At 40.6% G+C, this 27,146-nt stretch overlaps 1 protein-coding gene across 1 annotated transcript; it reads right to left on the bottom strand.

Moving 5' to 3' along the window:
* Positions 1 to 2,803: 2,803 nt before the first annotated feature.
* mettl26 (methyltransferase like 26) lies at positions 2,804 to 26,799 on the bottom strand. Its single transcript, XM_072268603.1, has 6 exons — positions 26,426 to 26,799; positions 17,997 to 18,159; positions 12,467 to 12,526; positions 5,498 to 5,565; positions 5,308 to 5,386; positions 2,804 to 4,650 (listed from the first exon to the last, which is right to left on the bottom strand). Exons 1-6 carry the CDS (start codon positions 26,617 to 26,619, stop codon positions 4,594 to 4,596), a joined length of 621 nt encoding a protein of 206 aa, XP_072124704.1. The 5' UTR covers positions 26,620 to 26,799; the 3' UTR covers positions 2,804 to 4,593.
* Between the last annotated feature and the right edge of the window lie 347 nt (positions 26,800 to 27,146).

The following is a 27,146-nucleotide window of genomic DNA, read 5'->3' as shown; positions in this document are numbered from 1 at the left end:
AGTAAGGTTGGTGACCTGCAATTACAGATTTTGTCAGAAAGTAATACAAAGGAAATAACAGAATTGGCAATTCAATTGATCAGACAATATTAGAATGGTTTATTATTGTCACATGTTCTGAGATATAGTGAAAATCTGTCTTGCAGACTTAATATATCTCAAATCATTACACAGTGTTTTGAGGTAGAACAAGGTAAAACAATAATAGAACAGAGAATAAAGTGTAACAGCTACAGAGAGAGCGCTGTGCAGGTAGACACTAATGTGCAAGATCATAATGAGGTAAATTGTGAGGTCATTCGCACTAGGAAAGTATTCAATATTTAGTTTCTAGTTTCAGATTCCTTGGTACCACCATGCAGTACTCAATCCTGAGAAATGGGGCAGCTTTCATTGAGGAAGTTGCAGTGTTGGACAGAGATGATGTCTTTGTGGAGTCAATGACAGAATCCATTTGGTTAGTTAAGTATAATTTTAAGGTTTAGGTTAATAATGGAGAAGTGCAAGAAGCAACCTCAAACTTAATCAGAGGGGAGCTGTCTGTAAAGAATTGAGAAAAAATCTCGTCGAGTTATCAGACAAATATTATAGAAACATAGAAAATAGGTGCAGGAGTAGGCCATTCGGCCCTTCGAGCCTGCACCGCCATTTATTATGATCATGGCTGATCATCCAACTCAGAACCCCGACCCAGCCTTCGCTCCATACCCCCTGACCCCCGTAGCCACAAGGGCCATATCTAACTCCCTCTTAAATATAGCCAATGAACTGGCCTCAACTGTTTCCTGTGGCAGAGAATTCCACAGATTCACCACTCTCTGTGTGAAGAAATTTTTCCTAATCTCGGTCCTAAAAGGCTTCCCCTCTATCCTCAAACTGTGACCCCTCGTTCTGGACTTCCCCAACATCGGGAACAATCTTCCTGCATCTAGCCTGTCCAATCCCTTTAGGATCTTATACGTTTCATTATGATGGATAACTGTGGACAACACTGAAACAGTATCAGAAAATGCAATGTTTTTCACAAACACTGAGGGGGCCAACGAGAGATAATAGAAAGATGGAAATTGGAAATGTAAGGAACTGTACATATAAAATTCAGGAGCTCCTGCAGGCTAACTGGGGTAATGTGCACATCAGCATGTAATTGAAGCTCATCTTTCCTTACCTACTTACGTCATTAAAGTGCTGAATCCAGAAGAATAACACTATATTCCTTTTGACTTCTGCTGGTATCCCAAACATGCTTCCCTGGGTTCCACACCAGGCTTCCTCCTCTCTTTGGTAGGGAAGAAGCTCCTGACCTAGCAACAGATCTGTAGTGGTGTCACTAAAACAAGTTAGCTTGCACCCTGCTGGATTCTATCCTGACATTTGCTTCTCTTTTGTTCCTAACATCATTCACCTTCAAATTATATGATAGACAGACCACTGCTCAGTGTTGCTGATTGGATGAAACATCCAGCAGTAAATTCATTCATCGTGGGTTGAATTATTATGCACCTTGAAACATCCTTGCTTCCCCTGCTCTCTGCTGGAGTGGCAGCTTAATAGCTTGGGGAAAATTCTGTGTAGCGCACAGGCACAGTGAGCGATGGACTAAATGTGTGTCTCTGCACCTACCTTGACATTTGTGGTTACAGTGGTGTTTGATGATAAGGAAAAATGAAAGAACTACTCTTGTACAATGTTTTTACCTACCTCAGAGCATCCCAGAGCACTTTACAACTAATGCACAAAATATGCCAACAGCTATGCAAAAATGATCTGGTAATTTACTTTATTGATATTGGCTATAAATTTGTAACCAACTGGGAATAATTTCCTGTGCTTTATATAGCATCAAAGGATTACTCACAACCAGCTAGAAGGCAGTAATTATATTACTGCAGTCTCTCTAAAGATTTTGATTCACTGAATGTAAAGCATAACTGGTAAAACCAGCAATATATTGCTATTTGTAATTTTGCCTCAAAAAGTAAGTGGCTCATCAGGCTATTTCAGAGGACTATTCAGAATCTACCAGGATGACCATTTTGGAGTTAAAGTTAAGGCAGACTGGGCAGCACAATGGTGCCGTGGCTGCCTCACAGTTCCTACAGTTCAGGTTCAATCCTGTGTTGTTTGTCTGGAGTCGTAGGTTCTTCCGAAGACCATGTTTCATCTGGGTGCTCTGGTTTTCAAGACATGGGGTAGGTTAATTACGCCCTAGTGTGTAGGATTGGTCGAGCCAGGGGAGGGTGGGAATTAATGTTATGATTAATATTAGCAGATTCTTGAAAGGCTGGAGCAGAATCACTGGGCCAAAGGGCCTGTTTCTGTGCTGTATATGGTGGTAAAATATCTTCTCTAAAAATCATTAGTGAAATGGACTTCTTTGACAATCCAGTAGCTCCATAGGTTGATCTGATACTCCGATTTAAATTTACTAACTACTATGATGGGAACCAAGACTCATGTTTCCTAGCTAGCATTCCAATCCTCTGTCCAGTAATGTAACCATTATGCTACCATACTCCACTCTTCAAGACATCCATTCAGCAATGTATATACTTCTCAGAAGGAGAAACAGAATATATTGAATGAAGTGATTAAGAACACTTAACTGCTACAGATTGTGGCATATTTGAAGTACAGCTCATAACCACAGAAATTACAATCTTGCAACAAATGTGGCTCCTCCCTGATTCCCAGAGTGAAGTTGGACATGTTCCTTTTACATCAACTTTAGATCCATGCGATAACACTAAATTGATTAAAAATCCACATGGAGGTAAACAGGAGAGGTGTATAAAACCTTTATTTTTAAAATGTACATGAAGTTTAGACATGATATCCCAGAATGTACGACAACAATATGCTAGTATTTTCAACATTATGATAAAGGCAACAGCTGGGGCAGACCCATGCCTCATTAACTGTGGAAGTGCTGAAGTTGCTGTTTCTGATAACTTCCCTCTCCACATAATGCACTGCTGTAATCAGCATCAAGGAAATTGATGTAAAAATAAAGAATTGAACTGAACTTTTATTTTTAAATACTGCAATTTTACTGTAAAATCCACTGAAGAAGCCTGAGTGTTTGAATTGCAAACTAAACACAAATAGTATTGACCATCTGGCTTTGAGAAACATACTTAATTTCCTTAGAACAAATTATTTCAAAATTCCACATGTCAACTTTATTTTTAATGATATTTTAAATTTAAGTTTGCATTAGTTCTGAATTTTTTAATCTTTTTTGCTCAAGAAATTGTTTAAAATGTTATAAAAAATAGAGCATATTACCTCCTCGTTTGCTGCCTGCTAGAATTCTTCAAAGTACTTAACTATAAACTGGCTTTCACTAATCTATAAAGACGTGTCTTTCAGCAACTGATGTGGGGTTAACTATGATCACTGTTTCTTGTTTGAGAAAGTTCGGGTCATTATAATAACAAAGAGGAAATTTTCCATTCCAGTATCAGGATAAAATACCCTTTACATCACAAAACAGCCTGACATATTGCAAAACTCCATTCACTCTCTCCCAACACTGTACTTCACCCAAATCTCCACCTCAAATCATTTTACATCAATGAATCAGAGTGATTTCACAGGAATAGGAAAAATTGTCCCTAATCTCTGCTGACTGACACAATAAGTTTATGTTGAATGAGGTAATAAGCAAATTGACATCAAATGATGCAGTCTGTAGAATTACTTTACATAAATTTGAACTCACTGTTAAAATGTGTGCAGCCAAAAACACAAACACCATCTTTAGCAAGAAAGTTTTCCAAGCCTGTACATGGTTTCATTAGGTTTGTGTTTACACATTAATGTGTTTTTTTTTACCATTTATGAACCATCATTTGGTTCTTAATATTCAATTGTGATTTTGCCTTACACCCACTGTTAATATAGTCACATTTAAAAAATCACTCAAATAAATTAAAGATAGTTTGCTTTACATCAATATGCACACCTGAGTTCATTTAGTTACAATCTCGTCAAGTGCAAGCTACATATAGTACAAGATCATAGTCAAAACACAGTCTACTCCAAGCCAATAGTAACTAGATTATGTTTGCAATGACAGCAATTCCTCTTCTAAAAAGTTACTTATGCAGAACAACGTTTGGGAGACAGCATTTTTGCTTGCACTACGAAATGCAGTGGCATCAAGCCACTAATATCTCACCTTGAATAAGAGAGGTGGTGATCTTCACCACCTCATACTTTGCTCAATCAGTGAAAATCCCAAAAAACAAATTGCGACGCACAGCCACCGAAGAAGAAACCGAAAAGACATGAGAGGGTAAGAAAGGCTGTGTACTTCTCCAACACAATAAATCTTTTCATAGAAAATTAATTCTTCTGGGTCAGCATATTACAATGCTTAGGAAAATGCCTACAGGGCCATTAAAACAAAAGTTGTCCAGGAAATATATACATTTTCTTGAAAGTCAACCCTTTGGTTTAATTACAAAAGTAACTAATTAATAGAGGTTTAGCAACAATTCTGTTTTATTAATGAATTATTACAAGAATTAGAGCTAAATGTTCTGCTCCTCTGTAATGTTGCATGGAATTGCAGAAGAGATGACTCTGCTATACACTTGACCTTTTCTGAAAAATCAGGCATTTGTTGTTAGCTGGCATATCAACCTAAAAATAAATTAGACTACTATTAGCATGCCAAGTGACTCCTGCTGGTTTTTAAGCACCATCATCACAAAATCAGCTACAGCTTAATAGGATAGATGAGATGTTTTCACTAGTGGGAGAGTCACAAACAAGGGGCGGAAAGATGGAGGGGTAAAGTGGTAGAGGAAGAGGGGAAGACAGAGAGAGACATGAGATATTACTGTTTTTAAAAATTTTTTTTAGTGAGATACAGTGCAGAATAGGCCCATCTGGCCCTTCGAGCCACACGACCCAGCAATCCCTTTGGACTGTGGCAGGCAACCCAAACACCTGCAGAAAATCCACACACTCCACGCGGAGAATGTACAAATTTCTCACAGGCAGTGGCAGGCTGCTTGCAATGTAAAACACCGCGCTAACCACTATGTTACCGTGTTGAGCTGAACAGTGGAGCAGAATAAAACAGGATGGAGACTCAGAGGAGGAAGAAATGGAGAAAAGCAGATAGACAGAAAGTTAAATGAATTACTGAACTGCGTTTAACGTAAGCAGATGCAAATAATACATACACTGTTAAATGCAAAAGCACAGGAGAATTTGTCCAGAAATATTTAGTTGATATCTATCATACATGCATAATTTTGTAGTTCGATTACATAGACCACAAATAATTCATACCATCCGTTTGAATGTCATCCCATTTTCTTCAGCAAGCTTCTGTAATATGCTCAAATCTTTTAAACCCCAGGATGGATTTCTTTTAAAAGAAAAAAAAAGCATTTTAATTGAAATGTTGCAAACTATATTATTAACTTTTTTTTAAAGCAAGAAACTTTATAAATGAAAATAAATTGCAATCATAAATTACCTCTGCCTTAAACTCAAATCAAAATCTATGTTGCTCTGTGGAGTAATCAAGCCATTGATCGCATAGGGCTGCAGGAAAGAGTAATGTCAAATTAAATCAGTGACTATCCATATTAGTCAAAACATCCCCTCCAGCAACCTACTCAGCCACAGTGAAGAGGGCTTCAAAGTCCAAATTACCAATTAGTTGAGTCAAACTTTGTAATCTTCCAGAACAATGTTACACAGGCCAAACCACAGGAAGAGTTGGAATAATGCAAAAGTAGGAAAGAAATAAATGCCGTTCCATAGCAATGTTCACAATGTTTTCATAATGCCAGATTTATTGTTCCAGGTTATTCATACAGGCACAAATGATCACCATCATTCCCTGAAAAGGCCCTCTTAGTTCAAAAAATTATAATAAAGAACCAAATCTACTGTTGTGCAGTGTTAATTTCAAACCCCCAGTGTATTCACTACTTTATAATTATGCAGGTTCTTTTACTCTGTGTAAACCAGTACAAAGACATTGAATATCTTCAACCTAAATGGACAACCTGTGATAAACATCTAATCTTTTCCTGTAAAAGCAAGTTAACCGGAAACACAGGGGTCTAAAGTGACATCATGGAGGATGTCAGAATCATGATCTCTGTGTAATCAGTGACTGATTTCATGCAGGTCACTCTGGGAAATTCATGCTCACACATCAAAACCTCCTTGCTGTTTATTGGATAAACAATCTCATTCATGGAGGGCAGCGGGGAGAAGAGTAGCTGGACATCACTACATCGAGAAAACCATCACTACATCTTTAACTACCACCGGATGTTATTCCACAGCTTAGAAGAAGCCAAGGCAGACCATGGGTAATAGCCCCACCTTCACTTTCTGAAACAACTCTGGATTCCATAGCAGAAGAAACATAAAGCAAAGTAGGCTCTTCACACCCTGGTGCCTTCTCTACTGCTCAATGAGATCATGAGTGATCTTGTACCTTCATGCCACAACTCTGGACCAATCCTCTACCTCTATTCTTTGATTGCCTTAATATCCAAAAATCTATCAATCTCTGCCTTGGAACAATTCAGCCCAATTTGTGTAAAATTCACTGTGGGCAAAGAAATTTCCTCTCATCTCAGTCCAGAGTCACCAAGCCCTTATTTTGAAATTGTGACCCTTATTTCTAGACACCCCAGCCAGGGGAAATATTATCCCTGTAACTATACTGTCAAACTCTTTAAGAACAGTGGTCCCTAGATGTTGAGGTACAGTAATGGTTATGCAGATGAACATTAATTGGTTAGCTTCTCCCTTTTGCTGGAGCTGCTGATTTCGGCACATGTGAAACTTGGGTACAAGCTATTCCCAGGCTTGGTTGCATGCAGATGTGAACTGGTGTGTTGAGGAGAAACTGCTTCCTTAACTGAACTGAGAAGTGATTAATTGTACCTTACCATATCTTCAGAGAAGATCTTTTGTTGTTCCTTAAGTTTCAGTCATCCTCCTCCTCCTACTGGAGTGCCATGGGAGAGGACTGCATTGTATAATATAATATTGCACAGAACACAATAAGATGAGATATTCTGGTATGTCCAGAAAGGTCCAGAAAGATCCTTTAAGTGGTGTCAATAAGCCTTTCCTCCAAGCAACACTGCTTGCTGCTACCTTCATGAAGGGAGATGAATTTGCATCTCTTTCAGCAGAGAACTTCCAACCCTACCAAATGCAGGGAGTAATATGGTAGATCATCGTCTAAGGTCACAAGAATGAATCCAGATCATTGATATATTATGTAAAAAGAATCGGTCCCCTGTGGAACACCACTAATCATAGGCAGATAACTAGAAACGGCTGCCTTTATTCCTACTCTTTGCCTCCTGCCAATTAGCCACTGCTTTATTCATGGTAGAATCTTTCCTGTAATACCATGGGCTCACAGGTTGTTAAGCAGCCTCATGTGTGGCACCTCATCAAAGGCCTTCTGAAAATCCATATACACATCAACCAATTCTCCTTGTTATTTCTTCAAAGAATTCCAACAGATTTGTCAGGAAAGATTTTTCCTTAAGAAAACCATGCTGACTACAGCCTATTTTACCATGTGCCTCCAAGTACCCTGCATCCTCACCCTCAGTAACCGACTCCAACATCTTCCCTACCACTGAAGTCAGACTAACTAGTCTATAATTTCCTTTCTTCTGCCTCTCTACCTTCTTAAGGAGTGGAGTGATATTTGCAATTTTCCAGTCTTCTGGAACCATTCCAGAATCTAATGATTCCTGAAAGATCATTACTAATGCCTCCACGATCTCTTCAGTCACCTCTTTCAGAACTTTGGGGTGTACACCACCTGATCCAGATGACTTTTCTTCAGACCTTTCAGTTTCCTTAGAACCTCTCCAGTTATGTTAACCTCACACACTTCATGACCACTGACACCTGAAACTTCCACCATACCGCTAGTGTGTCAAGGTGCTGGAGCAGGGACCCAATCGCAGACGAAGTACTGTGCACACTGTGATATTTACTGAGTAACAAATCCAGAGGGGCAACAAAGTCAGCGTCAAAGTTCAGGCAGAGATCAAAAAATCCAGAGAAATCCAAAAATCAGAATCAGGATACAGACAGGGTCAAAAACCAGAACAATCAAGATAAACAGGCAGGGGCAATACCCAGACAGACACAGTTCATTTATGGATGCTGGAAAGGCTCAGGAAAACTCACTGGCATAATCTGGCAAAACACAGGTGAAAACACGGGACTAAAATACGCAACAGAGGGGCAGATGATAGGTGGAACACAATGAGACACAGGTGGAAGCAATACAGGAAATAATGGGAAACAGGTGAGAGGCAGAGTAATCAGTGATACAGGAGCCGGAGTAGAGCAGGGGAGGGGACAGGAGCACCCGGGGCATGAAAACAAACAAGAGCACATGGCAATACAAAAACACAGAATGATGGCTTGGGGGAAACACACAAGGCAGGGTTCAACTGGAGGTACTAACATCGTGTCTTCCACCACAGTGAAGACCGATGCAAAATACTTAATACAGTTCATGCACCATTTTGTTGTCCCAAATTACTCCCTTTCCAGCAGTCCGATATCTGCTTTTGTCTCTCTATTACACTTTATGTATCTGAAGAAACTGACGAAGATGGCTTTCCGTCCCTCACCATCAATGTTGCCCTCACCTGCATCTCTTCCATTTAGTATATGTTTGCTCTCACCCCATCCTCCCGCCACAATACCAAGGATAGGGTTCCTCTTGTCCTCACCTACCACCCATTAGTCTCCTTGTCCAGCACATAATTCACTGTAAATTGTGCCATCTTCAATAGGATCCTACCACCAAGAACATCTTTCCATCAACCCCCCCCCCACCCCACTTTCCGTAGGGAATGCTCCCTACACGACTCCCTTGTCCATTTGTCCCTATCCACTGACTTCCCTCCTGGCACTTTTCCTTGCAAGCGGAACTACAGCTACACCTCCCCCTACACCTCCTCTCTCACAACCATTCAGTGCCTCAAACAGTCCTTCCAAGTGAGGCGACACTTCACCTGTGAGTCTGTTGGGGGTCATCTACTGTATCCAGTGCTCCCGGTGCAGCCTCCTGTATATCAGTGAGACCCAATGTAGAATGGGAGACCACCTTGCTGTGCACCTACACTCTGTCCCCAGAAAAAGTGGGATTTTCCAGTAGCCAGCCATTTCAATTCTACTTCCCATTCTCATTCTGACATGTCAGTCCATGGACTCCTCTACTGCTCCCCCTTCATCATACCCCATTCCTCTCCTCTATCTCCTTATCTACCATCACCACCCCCCACCCCCCGCACCACCCCGGTGCTCCTCCTCCTTTCCTTTCTTCAACCCTCTCCTATCAGACTGCCCCTCCTCCAGCCCTTTATTTTTGTCACTAAATAACTTCACCCCCCTCCCCTTCTCCGGGTTTCACCTGTCAGCTACCACCTTGTAGTTCTTCCTCTCCTGCCCCCCACTTTTTACTTTGACTTCTCATTTTTTTCTCAGTCCTGATAAAGGGTCTCAGCCTGAAATGTCCACTGATTCCATAGATGCTGCTTGGCCTGCTGAGTTCCTCCAGAATTTTGTATGTGTTACCTTAGATTTACAGCATCTGTAGATTTTCTCCTGTTTGTGAACCAATCCAGAATTGCTGATCCTCAAGTGAGCTCAACAAAAAGCTGCTCTAAAAAGCTATCTCAGAGGCTTTCCACTAACTTTCTCCTTGGGATCCAGCAACAACTTGATTTTCCCAATTTATCTGCATAATGAAATCCCCCATGGTTAAAGTAATATTGCCTTTTTGTCTTGTTTTTTCTATCTCCCACTGTAATTTGTAGAACACATCCTGGCTCCTGTTCAGAGGCCTGTAAATAATTCCCATCAGAATCTTCTTACCTTTGCAGTTTCTTAATTCTACCCACAAGGGTTCCACATCTTTCAATCCTATGTCACCTCCGTAAAAATTTGATTTCACTTTTTTACCAGCAGACCCATTCCTCCTCTGCCTATCTGCCTGTCCTTTCATCAGATTGTGTATTCTTGAAGATTAAGCTCCCAGCCACAATCGTCTTTCAGCCATGACTCTGTGACACCCACAATCTCTTAACTTGCACTACAAGATCATCTACCTTATTCTGTATACTGTGTGCATTCAAATATAATATCTTGTACTTGTCACCCTTTTCAAAATCAAGGAAATTAAGGGCTCTTTACTTCACATTAACCTTCACTGTGAGGTTGAGGCATGACATTGCTGCTATCAGGTGACCATTTCCTTAGAAGAACCCTAGCCTCTAACTATCTTGTTCTGGTCAGTTGCACATATGAATGGAGCTGTCCGAGCACTGTTATTTAGAGATCTTCTCCACCATTTGCCTCAACTGGTAAGTTTTCCATCCCTTCTAATTACGCTGAAGTTCCCTTTACCTGGACAGAAGGATACACCCCACTATCTTGCTCCCACTAAAAACTAACTCACCCCAGTTCCAATTAACACCATGACTGCTGAAGAACTTCAGAAAATTAAGGACTGCAGTTTAAATAGTGGGGCACTTCTTCATGCGGCCACAACAAGGTTTCCTGTACTTAGTTCATACAGTGCAGTAGCAGGATAGACCTGGCCTAATTTTTCAGCATTGGCATCGAACTACTGTTTCATGACACCACTAACTCAACATTGTGCATATTGATAGCTATACACATACTAGAGGTGGGAGTGACATAGTCAAATGCTGCAGAATTGCCCTTCCAAATGCAAATGAAATTCGTGCTCACTGTGTTACATTCCTTGTTTTCAAAGTTTTACATTTAGGCTAGGCCTCGCTTGTGAGAACATCCCACCAAGGGTTGAATTCCAACAGTGTAAAACCTTGTGAAAATCAGGCACTTCACTCCTACACACGTTGGTTTAACTTTGTTAAAAGCTGGAATTTCAGCTGCACACAGTAGCAGGTTCAGACTAAACCTACTTGACATTTTTACAAGTACTCCAAGAACGTTTGACCGAGCATGATGTAAAGACCAGTTCCACAGCTCTGCAAACCAGAGCTGGAGACAAAGAAGGATCAATGTCAAACAATTATTGCTATATGAGAATGCAGTTCCTGATCACTTAACCTACTTCAACAACGATGTAGTGTTAAATCTACATTTGTGTGGGATGCCAACTGAACTTCCAAAGACCCACTAAACGGCTGGCATTTTAAACGGCTGACAGAATTGGTTTAATCAGTGGTCACAAGGCCACGGCACAAACACATTATTTTATTTTCAGTGATAGAGGTCATCTCACAGACTATGACAAAAGCGTCGGCTTGAGCAGCTGGTGCTCTTCTGTGAGGTGGGTCATCTTTGGTTGTCATAGAGACAACTAGCCTGGTTACTGATATGATTATAAAAAAAAATGACTGAGATAGACAGAAGTGAAAAGCAGATTATACTCATTGTTCTACACGAACAAACGCGGTGCTGTGGAACTGGTACTCCCCTGGAATGTAAATTATTCTTTCTAGTTGCCTGAGAAATATACATTTATGTGAATCAACACATTGTCCATCTTAAAACAAATTTTTTGGCATTACTGATTCTATCCATGAACTCAAGTTGCCCATAATTAAGAATTTCAAGCTAAAGATGATAAACTTTCTACTCTGAGTAAAGATTGAAACTACCAAACACTCCCAAGTTAAATAATCCTGGCAATGCACTTTAGGGTCTCTCCAGTAGAATTTTTCCACCTATTTCTGAAAATTACTTCCAATTTATAAGTTTAATGTATGGCAATAGCCAGAGCAAATCAACTCTATTTACTAATACTCAAATTCTACTAAGCCTAACTAATTGCAAAAGGTTAAAGGATATAGCTGTTATTAAAATGAACAAAAATTAGTATTAAAAATTCACATCACTTTTAAATGCCTATACTTCTTTTTGTCACCCTAACTCCAATCTTCTTCCAAATTTCTCTCCTTATACCTCTCCGCCTCTTTCCCTCTTCCCACTTGTAACACGCTTCTTACAGCCCATCTCCTCCATAAAACCTTTGATCATCTATAACCTTTCGTTTCATAATACTCCTTGGGAAGGCTGGCTATGTTAAAGTTGTTTTCTAAATACAGATTAGCACCGTTGACATAAACACAACATGAAAATTGCTCTCGACATCTCAGGGTTCTGAGTGGTTTCACAGATGCACTCTGTTATCATTATGCATCAATTTCTTGACTCAGATTTGCTTCAGCTTGCCACAGGATATAAACCAAGACTCTGTGTTTATAATGCAAACATTTTTCCCATTTAGAATATTGTGCAGTTTATCAATTCTCTGCAATAAAAAGACCCAGAATCATTATAAAACCTAATTTGTTTTCTGTACTGCTAACTTGACAATAATATTAGTAGGTACATTGGGAAGCTGTATAAATTGTCAAAGAATCCAATCTCATGGCTTACTTACCCCATAAGTGATCAGTAAGGCATTTGGTTTTAGTAATTGGCCAGCTCCTTTGAAGAGACCCTGCAGGAATAAAAATATTGCAAACAGTAATAGTTTTATAAGAAGGCAAGTTCCTAGGCAGGTGATTGTTTTCTCAAATGTCTTTCCAAATTACCTCAAACTTACACAAACAGAATTGCTTGGTAACTTCCATTTACATTCATAGCTAGGCTGTCAGAGAAGATGGTCCTCTTCAGGTAAGCAAAGTGGAGTATCAGATGGATAAGATGGAGATTTGTATAGTTCACAAAGAGCAAGTAAAAAAACACTAAAGGATCTGCTGTCTCACAGTGAGGGGCAAAAGGGAGAGAAAGCATGTGCTTGCAAACAAAATGGTATTTGGAAGAATAAAAAAAAAACGGCTGAGGATTTTTCCCCCCAGATATTAACCTGGAAAATACAATAAATATAGATAATTAAAACTGCAACTGGCAGGGTACTGACACATTGCCATTGAATTATACAGCACAGAAACAGGCCTTTCAGCCCATCTCATCCATGCTAACCAAGCTGCTTTCCTGAAGTATTCTCATTTGCCCACTTCCCCTAAACCTATCCTATCTGTGAACATGTTCCAGTGTCTAATGCTGTAAATGTATCCACCTCTACCACTCTGGAAACTCATTCTACACACCCACCATCCTCTATGTGGAAAAACCTGCCTCTCGGGTCCCCTTTAAATCTCTCTGTTCGCTCCTTTAACCTCCATTTTTAAACTCTCTACCCTGAGAAAAAGACTGCAACTATCTATGCCCCTCATGATTTAAAAAAAATCTTCAAGTTCCACACCACAGCCTCCTTCGCACCAGAGAAAACAGTCCCGCAGAACCAGTTTCTCTTCTTTCTGCAATGGTCTTATAACTGAAGCCCACTAGTCCCAGCAATATCCTATGAATCTCTTCTTGCTTCCGTCTGGCTTCAGCACAACCTTTCTATAGTATGGCAACCAGAGTTGCACACAATATTCCTAATGTTATCTCACCAAAGTCTTCTACAGCTGTAACCTATTTTTTTAACCCAGTGCCCTGTCTGATGAAAGGAAATATGCTGTATTCCTTCTTTAGCACTTTGTCCAGCTGTTGTCGCCATTTTCAGGAATTAGATTCTCCCAGCTCTTCACTGGTCTCTGTTGTTAACTGTGCAAGCCCTGCCCTGGCTGAACTTCCCAAAATGCATCACATTGCTCTTGTCCGAGTTAAGTTCCATTTGCCATTGCTTTGCTCACTTTCCCAGTTGACTTAGATCATGTGTAACTTTAGACAACTCTCTTAACTCCCCATCATACCAAATATTCTGATGTCATTCACACATTTAATAATCATGTGGTCTTCCAAATCATTATATATTATAAACAACAGGGGATTCAGCATCAAACTCTGCTCCAGTCTGAAAAACAACCCTCAGTACCACTCTCTGACTCCTTCTGCAAACCAATTTTGTAACCATCTCCTTCCACTGATCCAATTTTGTATCCGTGGGATCACCCTGTGTTTGCTTATGGTCTCAGTTCCAAACCTGCCTACCATGAGGGACCTCGCCATGACTGAGTCAGATACAAATGTGTCAAGCATTTTTGATTAAATAACTCACAGCCTAGTAGTGGAATGGAACAGGAATTAATGCACTTCCAAAATCTTTAACGAAATCTTCGCTGTCTTTCCACCAATCAGCCATTTTATTGCAGGTGATCCCAGTTCCTTTGTCTTGCAAAGGTCATTTGAATCAAGGAAGTTAATCATCAAACATCTGTGAAATCAAAACCTTACATACAGTCTATTTTTGCAGGTAGTTTGAGCACATCAACTTGGCAACTCATTGAAGCCATTCTTCCAGCATCATCTTGCCCCAACTTGCATTCTCCACACTTCCAATTAACATGTAAGTATTTCCTCCTGTTACCAATTGCTGCAGGTTACGTAGCTGTAGGCTTTTGTATGATTCAAGTGAAAAATTTCAGATTGTGAGCTATCTGCCTTCAACTTCCAAAAACTTTTCAGAACTCATCTCTTTGACCATGACTTTGATCCCTCCCCAATTCTCTTTGAACTCCTATGTAATTACTGATCTCGCTCTGTGCGAGGATGCATGAAATGCTGTAATATGGTAAAGCTGGTGAGCAGATTAAAAACTTTTACTTTTGTAGATAAATCACATGGTGGATGATGCTGCCAAATTAGATAGGAGATCAATTCAATAACTAGTTTAAAAAAGAAATTTATCATTTAATAAATCCCTAAATTGACATATTGAAACTAAATACTGTAATATATATTTGCCTAATGATACATCAGAAGTATGAATAATAAAACATTTCAATTAAAGTTAAAACTTTAACTGGCAAATAATTAAATTGTGGAAGTAGATTACTGAAGTTGATTTCCATCTACTGTAATCTGTTAACTCCAAAGTTGGACAGGAAAGGGTTGATAACATCATAGGACCTTTTGGATTAAGGGAGAAAAATGAAAATGGAGGAAGATTTACTGGCTGGTGTGTCAGAAACAACCAAGTGATCACCAATGCTTGGTATAAAAATCATCCACGTAGATTGTGTACTTGGATTAGCCCTGGAGATAGAACAAGAAATATAATAGATTTCATTACCATCAATGAATGCTTTAGAAATAATATCACAAATTCTAAAGCCTACCCAGGAGCAGACTGTGGTTCAGATCACCATCCAGTAATAGCTACCATTAAAACAAAATTAAAGAAACTGAAATGTGGAAAAAAGAGAAAGAAGTATATGTTGGGAGAACTTAAAAATGATAGCATACTTAAGCAACAATTCAAAACAGCTGTAGAAGAACACCTCAATGAAAACAAAAAAACAGCTATTTGGGACAGATTTAAATATGCTATACCGCAATCAGCAGAGGAGATAATCCCAGTACAAGAAATCCAACACACCAACAAAGGGGTGGATAACCCAAGAAATTCTAGATCTGATGGAACAAAGAAGGTTAGTGAAGAATAATGAAGTGCAATACAGAGAGCTAGACAGGCAGACCAGACAATTGTGCAATATTGCAAAGAAAGAATGGCTGAATCAAAAATGCAATGAAGTAGAAGGCCATATTAACAACAGCAAAGAAATGCACAAGAAAATTAAGGAAATTACTGGAATTAAGAAAACCTTCTCCACAGGATGCATAAGATCAGCAGATGGATCCATACCAACAGATCCAGATAAAGTATGTGAGAGGTGGATTCAGAATATAGAGCAGCTTTTTGAAGGTAATAGAGGGGAACCCCCAGATATTAAACACCCTAATTCTGGCCCACCTATTACCAAAGAAGAAATAACTAAAGCAATGAAAAGCATGAAACATGGTAAAGCCACTGGACCTGATCAAATTTCAGTAGAAATTATACAAGCCCTAGAAGATCTGGGCATAGATATTCTTTTTGAACTGCTTCAAGGCATATATGAGTATTGCCTGACGATCTCTTGAAATCAGTATTTATAACTCCGCCAAAAATTCCTGGAACTATTGACTGCAAAAATTATAGAACAATCAGTCTTATGAGCCACATAATAAAGATTTTGTTGAGAATTGTTCTGATTCGAATTAAAAACAATGTCAGAAACTTCTAAACTGTAATATGGGTCTATTGAGGATAGAGGAACTAGGAACGCAATTTTCATACTACCAATGCTTTCAGAAAGGGCTTTCTGTGTTGTGCCGTCGTGGTGAGGCGACGCTGGAGTGTCCTCTCCAGGGCACAGGCTTGGGCAAGGTTGTATGGAAGACTGGCAGTTGCCCATGCTGCAAGTCTCTCCTCTCCACGACACCGATGTTGTCCAAGGGAAGAGCAAGGGCCGATACAGCTTGGCACCACTGTCGTCGCAGGAGTTGCCAGAACGAGGTTGAAGGCAACGTCGGACTGCCTTAGGGACTCCAGTTCTGGATTTGTCCTCAGGGTTTATTCCCTAAGCCTTTCCCATCAGTGGGTATGGCTGCAAGACAGTGGAGGTTTGAAATCAGAGTTTCCCTCTCTTAGATGGAGTGCCGTCCCAGGCTGATGAGCTCCATCTACCCAAAGCACCGGTTTTAAGGCGCCAGGACCCGCCTTCATCCCTTCTCCTGTCAGTAGAAATAGTTCTGCCGGGCTTAGAGGCTAAGCCACACGAGAAGGCCAGGAGTTGGACTTAGTTGTCAGAGGCTATTTGAGGCGCATGCCATGAGGAGCACTTTTAGGTAGTGAGTGTTTGTCCCCACTGCCACCCCTCGGCTTGACAACCTTGGAAAGGGCAATTGAATATCAAAATGATGTCTTATTATGTTTGATTGATTTCAGTAAAGCATTTGACAAAGTGAAACATGAAAAATTATTTCAAATTCTCGTTAAACTAAACATAGACGGAAGGGACCAACAACTGCTTCAAAATTTATATTGGAATCAAATGGTGGTGGTAAAAATTGATGATAATATAACTGTTGGACTAAAATTCAGAGAGGAGTTACACAGGGATGTGTTGCCTCACCAGAATTATTTAATATCTATAGTGAAATGATTCTCAGAGAAATAGAAGACCTAGATGGATAAAAATTAGAGGTGTTAACATCAACAATATAAGATCTGCAGACAATACCACCCGATAGCAAGTGCTCCAGAAGACCTACAAATCCTCCTAGACAAAGTAGTACAACCTAGTGCAGATTTTGGTCTAACCATCAACTGTAAAAAAATGAAAAGTATGGTAATATCAAAACAGCAGGATACTCCCAACTGCCAATTGTACATCGGTAACTAAGAGTTTGAACAAGAGACCAGCTTTAATTACCTCGGTAGTTTTATATCACAAGATGCTAGAATTTAAGTAGAAATAAAAAGAAGAATTGCCATTGCCAAAACCAACTTCAAAAAATGAAACCCATTTTTACCAACAGACACAGTTCTATAAAAACAAGGCTTAGGCTACTAAAATGTTACATCTGGTCAATCTTGCTGTAAGCTGCCAAAACATGGACTATAACACGAACACCAAAGAAACTTAGAAGCAGCAGAAATATGGTTTCTTAGAAGAATGCTGAAAATATCGTATAGAGATAGGGTAACTAATGAGACAGTACTCCAACGTGCCCATACAAAAAGATCTTTAATAAGAACATTAAATGAGAAGAAACTTAAATTCCTGGGCCGTGTCATCAGAAAGGGAGAAATAGAATGCCTTACATTACAAGGCCATATGCCTGGGAAATGTGGTAGAGGAAGGCAAAGAAAAAAATATATGGACACTGTGAAAGAACTAACAGATCTAAGTGTGTGAGATATCATTGATGCTGCAAGGGATTGTTCGATGTGGACAGCCATGATCGCCCAAGCGTGTAACGCACAAGGCACATGAAGAAGAAGAAGAAGAAGAAGTAATCTGTTGTTCAAAAGAAAATCATTTTGGTATTTCCACTTCAACTTTTTGATTCTGACAGAAATGACTGCTATAATTCAAACAGGATGAATCTATACAAATGGATTGAAATCTCACCTTGGTGCACTTTATTTCTGTGATATGAATCATGTTGATATTTAAAATAAGATCAAAGGTGTTTGCCTGCAGTCCTCCCCAGGTCTCCCAGCTTTGTGAGCAGTCAATATTAAGTGGCTGCTTGACATTCTCCACCCGAGTTGCTGCAATGTACGCAGAAATGCTAAAAAAAAAACAGTCAGAATCAGGTTTAATAACATGGGCATATTTTGTGAAATTTGTTAACAGGGACAGCAATACAATATAATACATGATAATACAGAAAAATGAATAAATCAATTATAGTATATATATGTATATTAAATAATTACATTAAAAAAGAGTGCAAAAACAGAAATAAAAAAAAGTGAAGTAGTGTTCAATGGCCTTTTCGGAACCGGATGGCAGAGGGGAAGAAGCTGCTCCTAAATTGCTGAGTGTGTGCCCTCAGGCTTCTGTACCTCCTACCTGATGGTAACAATGAAAAGAGGGCATGCCCTGGGTGTTGGGGTCCTGAATACTGGACGCCACCCTTCTGAAGCACTGCTCCTTGAAGATGCCTTGGATACTATGAAGGCTAGTACCTAAGATACAGCTGACTAATTTTTCAACTTTCTGTAGCTTCTTTTGGTCCTGTGCAATAGCTCCATGCCCCCTCCACAGCGCACAGTAATAAAGCCTGTCAGAATGCTCTCCATTGTATATCTGTAGAAGCATCCAAGTGTTCTAGGCGACAAACTAAATCTCCTCAAACTCTTAATGAAATATAGCCGCTGTGTAGCCTTCTTATAGCTGCATCCATATGCTGGTACCAGGTTAGATCCTCAGAGATCTTGACACCCAGGAACTTGAAATTGCTCACTCTCTCCACTTCTGCTCCTCTAGAGCATTGCTTTGTGTTCCCTTGTCCTCTCCTTTCTTTAGTCCACAATCAGAGATTTACAAGGATGTTGCCTGGATTGGGGAGTATGCCTTATGAGAATAGGTTGAATGAACTCGGCCTTTTCTCCTTGGAGTGACGGAGGATGAGATGTGACCTGATAGAGGTGTACAAGATGATGAGATGCATTGATCGTGTGGACAGTCAGAGGCTTTTTCCCAGGGCTGAAATGGCTGCCACAAGAGGGCACAGGTTTAAGGTGCTTGGGAGTAGGTACAGAGGAGATGTCAGGTAAGTTTTTTACGCAGAGAGTGGTGAGTATGTGGAATGGGCTGCCGGCGACGGTGGTGGAGGCTGATATGATAGGGTCTTCCTAGAGACCCCTGGACAGGTACATGGAGCTCAGAAAAATAGAGGGCTATTGGTAACCCTAGGTAATTTCTAAGGTAAGGACATGTTCAGCACAGCTTTGTGGGCCGAAGGGCCTGTATGGTGCTGCAGGTTTTCTATGCTGCTGTGACTCTAGCAGGTCTTTGGTCTTAAATGATTGCAAGGTTGTTGCAACTACCTGGTACATTTCGTTCCTGTATGCCCTCACATCTCCATCTATGATACTTCACATTAAGTCTTTTTGTAAGACACCATGCTAATTGACAATAAAAAATAAAAAAATCAAGGTGCTGGAAACAATCAGCAGCATCTGATGAATGTTTCCAGCATTTTCTGTTACCCTCACTGTCAGTATGATACTACTGAAGGCAATTCAATGCTAATTCAGTTTAGGAATTCACAAATTCATCTTTACCTTAAGCATGTTATGCAAATTTAGTAATACATCAAATGTTTGCTGGTTGAAAAAAATCTGTCTATATATATCTATCTATCTATCTCACACTTCAAGGTATGAGACATGGTTGATGCTTAACACATTTAGATGACAGTGATTATTTGTAGCACTCAAGTTAACAATGCTAATAATGCTAAGTGGTAAAAGCTAACATACCCAAGCCAACAAAGTACATAAATTGAATAAATAAAAACCATATAATTTCTTCTCATTTGTTATTAGTTCCACATCCAGATGATTAAAAAGAGTAAAAAAACAACCACCCCATAAACTCTAGATTAGAGCACAAGTAACAATACATTAGTAATTTTATTTTCTTTAAACACTTTAGGAAAGATTACACAGATTGTATACAATATAAGTATGTACCATATGTATCACATTACTTTCAACATGCTTTTGCCTTGCTGTAAACATCATAAAATAAAAATGGTTTGTCCCTCCTGGCGTTTTGATGATGATGGTTGACACTGGATAGATTACCAGTACAAAATGCTTAATGCCCCCTTAAAGGATTCTTTACATTCCTTGTTAAAGAGCTATCAATAGGCCATTATCTTGACCCGCTTATCATAATCCTGGTCTCTGGCACAGTAACCATACAATCCTTTGCAACATTAAAATGTTTTCTCCAAATCCATCATCTATATGATGCAGTTAATATTATTCACCTACCCTCTTGCTGGTACTGTTAAATCTGGCATCTACAATTTAGGATTTGAGTACTTGCTCTTGTGAGCATTGTTTTGAATCTTTTGTAATCACACTTTAATGACATCGATGCATATAAAACTCAGACATCAGAGTTTCTAAAATTGATTTTCAATAATATTTAGAAAAGCAAACCAGCTTCAAACTTAAATATAAAAGCTTTATCTTAGTATACTTCTCCACATAGATGGTAATCATTCACACATCTTTGATGTTTCTCTTATTTCCTTTGAAAAATGATTTGGCTGTTAAATTTGAAATGAATAGGTCATAGTAGATAAAACATACAATTTAATCTTCTACAAATGACCATTCCTAATTTCACGACATATGACCGTGACACTAAACCTGATTCTGATCTGAGTAATCTACTTCGGCACAAAAACTTCATTTACACTCAACAATTAATATCTGTAAGCGCAAAACTCACTGCAATGCTTAAAGTGTAACAGATTTTTTGGAATAAAATTAAACTGAATGTTGCACAAATCGATTTATACATTATTCAATAGCATATTTTTGTTTTTAAAACTTATGATTGATCACTTTCTTCAAAAGTTTCTTCAAAGCCTTTCTTGATTGTACACATGGAAAAGCTCATATGTTAAACAAGATTAATCCACTGACAAGAGTTCTTAATTAAGTGAATTTTGATATGAACGCAGAAGTGAATGAAGAGACTAAGGAGAATAAAATGATTTTGGAGCACTATTGTCAGACCAATATCATACAAAATATGTGCCTGAATGAAACTGAGTACAAGTACCATATAATGTGAAAACTGTCTTAATCTTAAGAGATCAACAAAAATGCATGTTTTGTGAAATAATTTGAAAATTATGAATTATTACTCCCTGAAATTAATGTCATCTTAATCACTGTCAGAGGAATGTAAGATAAAGTCAAACAAAATAATTTCATGACATGACACAATATTACAAAAGACATACATATTTAGATTCATAGTTATACTGCATTGAAACAGGGCCTTTGGCCCACTTAGAAAAAGATACCATGCAGTAGTCCATCCATTTTCTACTGAGCTCTGGCACTTAAGTACTTTATACACATACTTTCCATGAAATTAATGACAATGGGGGCCTAAGAGGAAATCTAGGACAGTGCTCGAGGAGCAGGACATCTTCCTACTGTTCAGCCCCAATCCATTATCCTGAGTCTAGATACAAGTAGAATGAAAATTAAGGGTGTTAGAAAGACACCTTATATTCCGTCTGGGTAGCCTCCAACCTGATGGCATGAACATCGATTTCTTGAACTTCCGGTGAAACCTGCACCCCCACCCACTTCTCATTCACCATTCCCTATTCCCAGTTCTCTTTCTCACCTTTTCTCCTTATCTGTCTATCACCTCCCTCTAGTGCTCCTCCCCTTTTTCTTTCTTCCATGGCCTTCTGACCTCTCCTATCAGATTCCCTCTTCTCCAGCCCTGTATCCCTTTCACCAATCAACTTCCCAGCTCTTTACTTCATCCCTCCTCCCTCTCAGTTTCACCAATCATCTGGAGCCTCTCCCTCTCCTCCCCCAACTTTCTTACTTTGATCACACCTTTTTTTCCCCAGTCCTGATGAAGGGTTTCGGCCCGAAACGTCAACTGCACTCTGTTCCATGGATGCTGCCTGGCCTGCTGAGTTCCACCAGAATTTTGTTTGTTTTGCTCAGTGGAAAAAAAAGTCTACTTGTATTAACCCTATCTATAAACTTCATAATTTTGTACACCTCTATCAAATCTCTCTTCAATCTTCTACGTTCCAAGGAAAAAAGTCCTAACCTATTCAAGTTGCTGGTGAACGCAGCAGGACAGGCAGCATCTCTAGGAAGAGGTGCAGTCGACGTTTCAGGCCGAGACCCTTCGTCAGGACTAACTGAAGGAAGAGCTAGTAAGAGATTTGAAAGTGGGGGGTGGAGGGGGAGATCCAAAATGATAGGAGAAGACAGGAGGGGGAGGAATGGAGCCAAGAGCTGGACAGGTGATTGGCAAAAGGGATATGAGAGGATCATGGGACAGCAGGACTAGGGAGAAAGAAAAGGGGGGGAGGAACCCAGATGATGGGCAAGGGGTATAGTGAGAGGGACAGAGGGAGAAAAAGGAGAAAAAGAAAAAGAATGTGTATAAAAATAAATAATGGATGGGGTACGAGGGGGAGGTGGGGCATTAGCGGAAGTTTGAGAAGTCAATGTTCATGCCATCAGGTTGGAGCAACCTGATGGAAAATATATAAAGGATATATATAGAGGATTAAGACAGTGTTACAGGAATAGTATATATAGAGGCCATTACATAGCAGAATAAAGAAATGAAACAAATATTGTTTGTCTACTCAAAGACATTAAAATTTTGCTGGATATACTGCAGAACAACAATTCTAAGGAAAAAAAAACAGGGCACAATGAAATTCGCATTAGTTTAAGAAAAAGTATTAGAGAAATAAGTGCAACAGAAACCAATAAAGATCCAGGACCCAATAACTTGCCTCCTATCATTTTGAAAAAAGTGAATGTGAGAAAGTGGATGGACTGGACGTAAAACCAGGAAATTAGTCATCAGAGTTTTTAATCTAACATAGAATAGGAATGTTCCATTTCGCTGAACACCTACGCTCTGTCTGCCAGAGAAAGCAGGATCTCCCAGTGGCCACACATTTTAATTCCATGTCCCATTCCCATTCTGATATGTCTATCCACGGCCTCCTCTACTGTAAAGATGAAGCCACTCTCAGGTTGGAGGAACAACACCTTATATTCCGTCTGGGTAGCCTCCAACCTGATGGCATGAACATTGACTTCTCTAATTTCCATTAATGCCCCACCTCCTCCTCGTACCCCATCCGTTATTTATTATATATATATATATATATATATATATATATATATATATATATATATTCTTTTTCTCCCTCTGTCCCTCTCACTATACTCTTTGCACATCCTCTGGGCTTCCCCCCTCCCCCTTTTCTTTCTCCCTGGGCCTCCTGTCCCATGATCCTCTCATATCCCCTTTGCCAATCAACTGTCCAGTTCTTGGCTCCATTCCTCCCCCTCCTGTCTTCTCCTATCATTTCGGATCTCCGCCTCCCCCTCCCACTTTCAAATCTCTTACTCACTCTTCTTTCAGTTAGTCCTGACGAAGGGTCTCTGCCCGAAACGGCGACTGTACCTCTTCCTGGAGATGTTGCCTGGCCTGCTGTGTTCACCAGCAACTTTTATGTGTGTTCCTAGAATAGGAATATCAACTTTGTAGTAATAATGCGAAGGGTACATCCATGGTTTGCTAGCTAAGTGAGTTGAGGAACCAGCTAGGGCATGGGTTACTTTAGACTGAATATTGTGCAATAGGAAAGAATTAATTCATAATCTTGTGGTTAAGGGTCCTTTTGGGAAGAGATTTTAGAACGTCCATTTAGATTGTAAAGGAGGCAATGTAAGGAGAAGGGAAAATAAACAGATTAGTCTGTCTGATAGCAACAGAAGGCAAAATGCTACAATTGAAAGTAAATGAATACGTTGAAAGTAATTACAGGATTTGGCAGCATCAACATGGATTTACAGAAGGAAATTGTGTCTAACGAGTATGTTTGTCTCTCTTGAAGGTCCTAGACTCCCCGACTATAGGAAATATCCTCTCCACATCCACTCTAACCAGGCCTTTCAACATTCGATCAGTTTCTCCTGCCCATTCTTCTAAATTCCTGTGAGTAAAGGCCCAGAGCCTCAAATGCTCCTCATACAATATCAGACTAGATCAAAACAAATAACCTGTCTCTATTGTTTTCAAATCTAGAAATAGTGGTGGAAAACCTCCAATCTACTTGCCCACTCGCATCCTATGGATCAAGGGCCTTTGCTGAGTAGTGGTGGGTATATGTTCTGTTTAAGTAAAGGCAAATTATCTCTGCCTTATGTTTCTTTCATTACGGTAACCAAACCATGACCCTACACATAATGTTGGAAAGACTCAACAGGTCAGGCCGCATCTATGAAAAGGTGTAAACATGAAAGGAGTGGTAAGTGGATGAAAGGGATTAACAAGGCTGGATGGAATGAACAAGGGGGAAAGGTGGGATGGTGGATACTGAAGAGGATCAAGGTGGATAGGTACCTGAGGAAGGCTGATAAATAGAAAACAGTAAAAATAAAGAGGTTGTTTTTCAAGTTGAGGACTGTAACTAGTGAAACGGGTTAATTTAAACTTCAGACCACTGGATTGCAAAGCGATAGAGTGACTGCTGGCAAACAGAAGTGGGTAAGAGACCAGGGCTGAGGGGATTGTGTGGTTTGGGAATGGCTCAATCAGGAAAATTCCCCTGCATCTGTGATTTTGCTTCTTAGGTGCTGACAGCTCTTTGAAGTCCTTCTTTAAGCCAAGTTTAGCGGGTTATTCAGCCATGATATCCATCACATGTAGGTCAGATCCTTTCCTGCACCACTAACTGGCAATTCTGCCCCCCAAAAAAAACCCCTAGAGCAAAGTCACAGAGACAGGATGTCCCTTTCCTTCCTCTACAAACTGGACATCTGCTGAGTTCAACACACCAGGGCGAGCCACCCCCTACCCGTGTTGTTATACAATCCGACTCCTCCGCTTTCAGCCTCCAATTCCCTTTTTGCTGCAACTACTTCAGCCATTCTTAGATTCCGATCATCAGCATTAGAATGAGACAGAAAAGCTACTGGCTTAGTGCACAGTACATCGACATCACTTTATAAAATACTATTTGCATCTCCAGATCGCGTTCCTTAGATTTAATCTACAATACCGCTGTATGAGAAACTCTAATTCTAAACAGGATGGAGGCAGTTTACGAACTTGTATCTGAAGGTTTAACTCCTCGGTGGCTCGTGGCTGTGGTTTGATGATTAATGTCCTCAGCGCTGAACGCGCTCCGAGGCTGTGGCTCACTTCGGGAACTCTGCAGTTCATGTTCCAAGTGTTTTGGTTTACTCTTTTTTTTTTAACTTATTTGCGCGATTTAATCGAGGCGCGGAACTGGCTCTGCGACTGTGGCCTGCAGCCATCGACCCGTCGCTGAACTGACTGACTAAGTAGCTGTGGCTTGTGGCCATCGGCTTCTCGACTTCTGGACCGGCTCGGCTGCTCGTGGATTTGGACTCCCGTTCAGCGACTCTGCGGTTCGACGTTTAACGTCTTCCGTGTTATTTGCTCGCTTTTTGTTGTTTGCGCGATTCGTTCTTTTTTTTCGCGCGTTGAGCGTTTGACGGTCTTTGTTGAGTGGGGTTTCTTTAAACGGGTTCTATGTGTTTGTCTGTCCACGGGAAGGCAAACCTCAGGGTTGTATATTGTAAACATACATTGGTAACGAATGCACTTTGAAACTTTAAACACTGTTGTTTCAAAATAAAAGCTGCCAAAATGCTGAAAGGAGGGATGCGTCGATCTTTAGTTCAGACGAGTGAGCCAGCAAGGACTCTCGGTCTGTGAAGGGTAGTGATTTAAAACGGAATAGCTATGATGGCCAAACTACTGACCGTTGGACTGAACAGTGGCATAGCAAGGGACTCGGGCTCAGGCTGGAGGGGGACTGGAGAACAAAGTAGGGCTAGGGATGGGATGGTGGAGCGATGTGTTGAGTGACTTCCAGTAACTGGAGTGGGCATCAGGGCTGAACTCGGATGGGAACAAATTTGGGATGGAGAGGGTGGGGGAGGGAATCGAACCAGTAATTGAGCGAGTGTGTGTGTGTGGGGGGGGGAGGTGCTGAGTGAGGCCAGGTATGGGAGAACTGAGTGAGTGGAAGGATAGTCTGAGGTAGGAGAGGTCACGAGAACAGATGCTCTGGTCAACCTCAGTGATGGCGAAGCGGGAAACAATGCGCAGCTACTGCGAATCTGAAATAAGAGTTGGGTACATTGAGCTCTCATTGTATATTTTCAGCATCACCCGCCTTTATCTTTCCGACCTCACCTCCAGCGCACGCTGCTTAGAAAATGACAAGAGCAAAGCAGAGCGAGAGACATCTGTTGCTTCCTGCCCACCTTTCCAGAGATCTCGGCTCCACTTCAGAGGGCTGCCACAGCACGTTGGGCAGCGCCTGGGCGAAGTGCACGGTGTGCTGGCCGGAGCCCGACGCCAGTTCCAGAGCGAGTGCGGGGACTTCGGGCTGCAGCTGCTGTCTGATCACATTCAGGATGGGCTCCTTGTTCCTCTCGGCAGCCGGCGCCACGATCATGTTGCAGCTACGGCTGGACTGACTCCGGAGCGAGCCGAGAGCGGAACGGAACAGCTGACGGGCCGTTTCGACTGTGTGTGGGTGACTGCACTCCTTCAAACACTCAGCAGCGGCCCCCGGAGTCTCACAGCCCGAAAGTTTCCCGGCAGCTGGATGCTCGGGCCGCACCGTGCCCTGGGACTTGTAGTCCGAAATAGAACGTTACCCCAGTGAATACTGGAACAAACGGGGACTACTACTCCCAGAAGCACCTAGGACTATACGCAGGCGTATTCGTCAGTCATACGTGTGCACTGTTTGATGCAGAGGATTGCAGGAAGTGCGAAGCGTGGAAATTGCTCCATGTCATTGTTTATTCTCTTTATGAGTCTTCTTCCACATCTAATCCGCTCTGTAATTTAATCCAGTCTTCCTCGCGTTCGTCCCCTAAAGTGGGATTTGTCCGTACCCACACAGTACCGAGTTCCACATTCTCACCTGTGAGGAAGTTTTTCCTGTATTCATTGCTGGATTTTTCGGTGATCACA

This window comes from Mobula birostris, chromosome 9 (assembly GCF_030028105.1).
Source record: "Mobula birostris isolate sMobBir1 chromosome 9, sMobBir1.hap1, whole genome shotgun sequence".
NCBI classification, from domain to species: domain Eukaryota; kingdom Metazoa; phylum Chordata; class Chondrichthyes; order Myliobatiformes; family Myliobatidae; genus Mobula; species Mobula birostris.
The sequence above is the reverse complement of the archived record's forward strand: the minus strand, read 5'-3'. Positions and strand labels throughout refer to the sequence as shown.